This window comes from Macrobrachium nipponense, chromosome 37, assembly GCF_015104395.2.
Source record: "Macrobrachium nipponense isolate FS-2020 chromosome 37, ASM1510439v2, whole genome shotgun sequence".
In the NCBI taxonomy this organism is placed as follows: domain Eukaryota; kingdom Metazoa; phylum Arthropoda; class Malacostraca; order Decapoda; family Palaemonidae; genus Macrobrachium; species Macrobrachium nipponense.
Window position 1 is genome coordinate 14,841,081 of NC_061097.1, and position 7,500 is coordinate 14,848,580.

A 7,500-nucleotide genomic window follows, 5' to 3' on the forward strand; every position below is an offset into this window, starting at 1 on the left:
ATTTTGCAAGTCAAGAGTTTGACAAGTCATGAGGTAATCTTGGTGAAAGTAGGCCGTTAATGTTCGTGTGGAAAAAAATATCAAGCATTTTCCGAGCAATTACTGCATAAAAACATCCTTGTATAGCATACGAATAAATAGATAAGACAATAGAAGATGCTTGGTACGATTTTTTAATATAAGTCCTAGGTCTCTGTGAGGTGTTGATTGCACTCTCTCTCTCTCTCTCTCTCTCTCTCTCTCTCTCTCTCTCTCTGGTTTGCCTGAAGAAAGACTTCGAAAACTTAGTTACAACGAAACTCGATAAACTTGAGGTTTCGATAGACGAGACTATTTAACGTGCTAGTTATTTCAACTGATACCGAAGTGGTTGCGTAACTACCGTTAGTGGAGGCCGGGGTGGACTCCGAAAGTGCCGCCCCATTCCTGTGCTAAAAGTAACTGAAGTGGTGAAAATTAAACGCACACTTTAAGTTGATATTTCAGAAAGCTGAAACAAAAACAACGCAGCAGATTTACAAAGGAACCCACGAGCATCGTGAGAAGCGAATTCGCCAGTGACACCAAAGTTCAACTGATTATCAATTTCATGCTCTATTAATAACATCGAGAGGTTTGACAATCTGAGCTGACTCATAGTTAATCTTGGATAGTTTCTGATTAGTTTTAACTTGGAGAAACTTCTCTCACAACTGTCAACACGTACTACTAGAATTATGCCAAACCAGACCTACTCAAGAGATATCAGAGTGTGCTCCCCCACCCCCGCCCCCCAACCGCCGGATGCAAATTCCCGAGATATATACTAGTATTGCACCAGCCATGGTTTTCTTTGCCATGCACTTAGGTTATGTTAGATTAGGTTGGGTTAGGCCGGGATCATTCTAAATTCTGCTAATTACAAAATGTGGATGCGGGAAACATAATGAGATTATTTTCCGGAAGATTCTATGGTAAATTTTTAAGATATGGCGTCCCGTTTTTGTCAGGGAAGGTTTGGTACTTCGTTGAAGTTCGGTAATATGGACCCCGGACAGTGCCGGCCGGGAGGACTGTCTACCTCCCTCCCCCTTAATTAAGCCATTGTACCGAAGGAAGCACAGGGCTGATCAATTTGCCATTTGTTTTTGTACTGCTTACACAAATATGCTTTATAAATAGGTAACTGGGTTACCTGTGGCACACCTTTTCATTACCCGCTGGCTTTTCCTTAAAATACTGAAGGGAGGTTGGGGCAGTCCGCAAAGTCATGTTCGTTGCAAACAGACCATATCGTGCCTCCTTTCGTCAAGGTTGCAGGATCCACAGTTCTATATACACATTTGTAATCATAACAACACGATCTTTGACATGCTTTCCAATCTTCCGATCTTTGGACCGAGGTCAGTTTCCTGTATTGCGTAATCAGTCATGAATCAAACGTGGATCTTATTCAGAGTCATACCAGAGCATATATTGATTGTGATATTCAACTATAACACCAGATGTCACGGAGAATGGCTCTTATTTTATCAAGATGGCAATGGGTCTTGTCAAGTTTGATCTATCTTAGAACTGGTCGCAAACGTTATGTAGCCACTATTTCTACTATTACTTATAAGCCTGGCAACTAGTTGTAATAGATAAATAAATACCTCGTAGTTGGATAGTGCCGTCAGTGCACCTCAAGCGATGCACTGTAAACATTACTCGAGATTCTTTGCGACGTGCCTTCGGCCCCTAGCTGCAACCCCCTTCCGTTCCTTGTACTGTACCTCCTTTCATATTCTCTTTCTGCTATCTTGCTTTCCACCCTCTCCTAACGATTGATTCATAGTGCGACTGCGAGGTTATCATCCTGTTACACCTTTAAACCCTTTTACTGTCAATTTACGTTTAAGCACTGAATGACCTTATAGATCCCAGTGTTTGGCCTTTGGCCTAAATTCCATATTCAATTCAGTTCAATTCAACAAGAGTTGCAATAGTCACCGCTTGAACTAGTCTTTGAAATATTAGGGTCACGATTTCGAAAGTTAAGAGGCAGTAATCACCGTGGGACCAGGATCTAATGATGACTTAAAGCGACCAGAAAGCCTTCTTGAGGAGGGAAAAACATGGAAATCTCGGGGTCTGGAAGCAATTAACACAATGCACATAATCCTTACAGCCTACATCAGTATTGGACTGTGAAATGGGAAGTACTGATTTTTTCAACATCAACAGTTCGGCACTTCGGGTGGGATAAGTTCGTTAAATATTCAGAGGCCATTGGTGGCCTTTTCGAAAACTATCTCTTTTTAAGCTGTAATTAACTGAAGTGTGGGCTCTCTCTCTCTCTCTCTCTCTCTCTCTCTCTCTCTCGTCTATATATATATATATACCTATATATATATAGTACTATACTATATTATGGATAATATATATATTAGATATATATATATATATCTATATATATATATATATATATATATATATATATATATATATCTAATATATAGATATGTATATATATATATATATATATAATATATATAATCTATAATATATATATCGATAAATATATATTATATATATATATACTATATATATATATCTATATATATATATAGAATATATATATAGATATATATATAGTATACTATATATATAATCTATATATATATATATAATATATATATATATATATAGATATACATATATATAATATATATATACATATATATTATATAGTATCTATATATATAATATCTATATATATATATATATTATATATATATAATATATATATATGTATATCTATATATATAGATATATATATATATATATATATATATATATATATATATAGATATATATATATATATTATATATATATATATGATATATAGATATCGTATTATAATACTATATATATATTATATTATATATAATATTAGTTATAATATATATAATCTATAATATTGAATATAGACTATATCGATCTATATCTAGTTTAATATATATATATATATATAGATATAATAGTATATCTATATATATATAGATATATATATAGCTATATATAATCTATAGTATCTATGTATTATATATATCTAATATAGTACTATATATCTATCTTAGAAGATCTAATTATAATAAATAATCTATAACATATATAATATAATCTATTATAATATATATTCTAACATTATATATATATAATAATATTATATATATAATATATAATGCTAATCTTTATATAATAATAGATATATATAATGATTATAATATTATATATATCTATATCTCTATATATATTATAAGGCTTATAGAAATGTATCTATATCGATATAGATAATATTGTATAATGTATATATATATTATATATATCTATATAATATCTTACGTACCAATTATAGATATGTATTATAAGATCTATATAATATGTATATATATAATATATATATATATCTCTATATATATATAATATATTATAATATATATATATCTATATAGATAACATATATATAGATACATATATATATATATATATATATATGAGTATATATATATATACATATATATATGCTATATATAGGCTTGGATGAAGAAGCCTTATCTTGGATTGAACAAAAATATATTTTTACTTGGTATGAAATATATCAAGAGCTCACGTGGATTTGTCTGTAGGCGAAACCTTAGGCAATTGGGGAACTACCCAGTAGAACTAACTAGCCAACAAGCTCTCCACGACTCAGCGAGGATATTAGTCCCACAGGCAAGAGCCAGTAAGCGATCCTCTACAGGGGTGCACGAATATAATTTTTTTCCATCCTACTTGTCACAACGGTATACGTCATCTTCAAGGTGCCGATGACCGATTTTTCTGTTTATGTGAAATGAAGGGGTGGTTTATGGTCCACTGAAAGGTCCACTCTTTATAGATCTCGTGTACCGTGGCTAGTAGAACAGAGAACCGCTGGTTCGGTGAATAAAAAAGTGCGCTTTGGTAAGGAACGCTCCTGGTCCGTATTAGAGAAGCAAATCATTCTTAGAGCGGATCACGGAGCCTGTAATTGAAAATTATATGTAAATATATACATATATATATAACATATACGTATACACACACACACACACACATATATATATATATATATTTATATATATATATATATATATATATATATATATATATATATATATATATATATATATATATATATATATATATATTCAAAGAGGTTGGTTCCAGATTAGTAAAGGTTACCCCGTCTCAGTAGCTCGCCAGAGCTATGGCTTAAGCGATCCCTATGCATATTTTTATTTCTATTTTCCATCATTTCACAGCTGGGTCGACTGGTGAGCAGCAAAGAGGATTGAACCACGAGGACCAGACATTGCTATCGTAAGCCCAGTGCTCCAGCGCTATTTTTTTTTACTTTTATTAAAAAAAACACAATATTAAATTATTTCAAACAATTAATAGTTATGTTGAACACCAAGACCTATATATATATAATATATATATATATTTTATATATATATATATATATTATATATATATATATATATATACTTTGAAAGACTTTAAATCAAACTGATTGTCAGTGTCTCTGCCTCTCTCGAATCCCGTTGCCGCTTTCGTTGGCGAATTGGTCATTATGACCGCTGGACGACGATCGCGAGGGAGAGATACAGCGGAAATGACAGTTTACAATTTGCTGTCATGGACATAAAGCTGTCACATGAAAGTCCTAAAGTCAAAAGCGTGGCACAAACAACAGAAAAAAAACTTGATAAGTCATCCGATGAAGACGGCGATAAATCTTAGATAATTTACAAGAGTCACACTGGAGTTCACTGCTCATGTAATTGGAACGTAAATTACAAAGGACGATTTCATTCTGAAATTGGCCAGGAAATTGCCTCCTGTGGCTGACAGTAACTCTAATTTAGTCAATCCGACATCAATCATATATAAAAATATATATATATATGTATATATAATATATATATAATATATATATATCTATATATATATATATATATATATATATATATATATATATATATATATATATATATATATAGTACACTGACGAATGCTTGCATTTGCCTTTTTATTCATTTAAGAAGTTGCAAAAACAAAAGAAAAAGGAAGTTCTTGCAAAAGTATTTTCTGTTAATTTATATATTTGCATGTGTAGAAAATAAAGAACAGTTCAAAATATTACAAGTGTTCGTCTCTATCTTAACAATTTTCCACAGAAGTCAAACAATCATGCGGGCACTATCTCGGACGAAAATAAAGCATGAAAGAGGATCTACCAACTTTAAATAGCCACATTACTCTAATAAGTACCGACGATTAGCGTTTATTTCTATTATAAGAGATAGCAGTTTGCGTTATTTTTCATATTTGAAGCAAAGGTGACTTCCGCCCTAAGCACCCCAGGTCAGGGGAGGAGGAGGAGGAGCACATTCAGCCGGAACAGCGAAGAATGACGACACTTCTCCTCCATTTTCTCGTCATTTTCATCCGAGATTCCCCTTATTTTCAGCTCATTCGCCGAAGGTGACTTTCCAGATTTGGAGACTACAACATACTTCGACTGAGCGGTTCCTGAACTCACTCTACCTCTTGTAAATAGCTCCGAAGAGAACTCAACTTTTCTGTCCCTGAAGTAAATTCGCCCTCTGATGATATATTAGTTTTCTTCCTTAACCCCCCTTGCCATCTGGCCCCATCCCACCTTTCAACCCACTTTTTATCGCTGATGATATTTCCCATTGTTTAAGGCAGGTGCGAAAAGTTATTTGAGAGTCCTTTCTTGGTCGTGGGAGAATTTTCTACTCGAAATAAGTGCCCTGCTGCAGGACGCCACTTCTGTCTCAACCTTGCTTGCTTGATAAGCAAGACATCAATTTCCTTGCGTAAGAATGGAAGCCATTACTTGGAGAACACTATTTTTGTCGAATAAATTAAAATAATGTAAATAATCTGGAGAGAAGGAAGCTCATTTCGACTTGCCGCCTAGAAAATATAAATAATTAATGAACGCTATTATGAACAGTTTGTATTGACGTAACGCATGAAATATAAGACAGACTATTGCAGCTATCTTGTATTCATAAAAGTCAGTTCAACCGATGAAGTATGTCTGAGAAATGAAGCACGATTGTCATTGCTTACTAATATTATAAAACTTAAGTTTTTATTACCGTCTACTAGGTACCTGCCTCTTAGAAGGGGTGAGGTTATATGATTTTAGGCAACGGAAGCAGAAGAAAATATCCCCAGTTCGCGGAGAGAAATGCAGTCATTGAACACAGGATTTATGATTTCTGCTTTTCAGTGCGTGAATTGAGGAAAGGGCGGCCTGAAAGGTGTGTGTTTTGAGTTAATTTTCCATCTGGTTTTGCAAAGCCACTGTTCCATTACCACAGACGTGGGAACTCTTAATCTTTCTGGATCATGAAATGCTGCATCTCGTCTAAAATGTCGTCTAATCACTCTTGTTACGAGAATTCAAGCGGAGCTGCCCTATTCTCTCTAAATAAGTGTCTGTTTCTTAAGACACGCCCATGTTGATTATTTCACTTATGCATCTTTTCCCTTTAAAGGGGATGGCTCCTGAAGATGTGACCATCAGGGTTTCGGTAAGAACTTCAGGATAACGTTCCCGGCTGTAGTCAGCAACAGTCAGTTAGCTACTGCTTTGAACAGAGAACAAATACGAACAACTGATTTTCCTTGAGCAAACATTGCAGGCGGTGGCCTCATAGGTATAATGACGCCTCTTAAGAAGAGGATGACCTTCTCCCAAAACCTCAATGGCGCATGCCGGACTGGTACCTGTAGAACGGATATACAAAACCCACCAAGCAAAGAAGAGAAAGCGGATCTAGAAAAGAAGAAAGGATGGGTTAGTGATGAGAGGAAATGTCTCTGATTTTTTCCATCAAGGAGGACAACGTAAGATGAGGATGCTCCCAAATATGAGAATAATATTCCAGACACTACAAATAACTTAAGCTTTCATGGCAATGATGAAGACAGAACTTGTAACGTGAAAACATGATAATTTAATTGTAAGCAGGTTTTGGAAGAGAAACTCTGATCACTTTCTACGCAAGTTTCAAATAACCTAAACAAACCAAAATACAGACTGAGGCGAGAGGTTCGTTTCAATTGCTTTGTCTCCTCAGAAAAGAATTCCATATGGGGAAGGTACAAGAGTAGGCGTAATCTTGTCACAGAGGCAGTAAATTTAATTAAGCTGCATGATCTGTAATCAGATATCCATACAAAATTAAAGTAACTGTTGATAAACGAAGAAAGTGTAATGCATGAATGGGGACAAGAAGCACAAAGGGGGTCTGGGATGTGAAGGAAGAAACATTAAATAGAGGCAGAAGAGAATGAATCATTAACAAATAAAACAGAAAGAACCTTCGAAGGTAAACCGCCAGAAATGAGAATGAGAATTTAGATTGAAAAAATAACTATAAACAGTTTAAAGAGCTTTGGCTTTT

The 7,500-nt window shown here is 34.0% G+C and overlaps 1 protein-coding gene across 1 annotated transcript in view; it reads left to right on the forward strand.

Moving 5' to 3' along the window:
- The first annotated feature begins 6,755 nt into the window (after nt 1-6,755).
- LOC135209302 (loricrin-like) overlaps nt 6,756-7,500 on the forward strand; it is a 5,761-nt gene continuing 5,016 nt past the window's right edge. The window contains exon 1 of the mRNA XM_064242008.1: nt 6,756-6,890. Within this exon, the coding sequence (XP_064098078.1) occupies nt 6,756-6,890 (135 nt within the window). The remainder of the gene's footprint in view (nt 6,891-7,500) is intronic.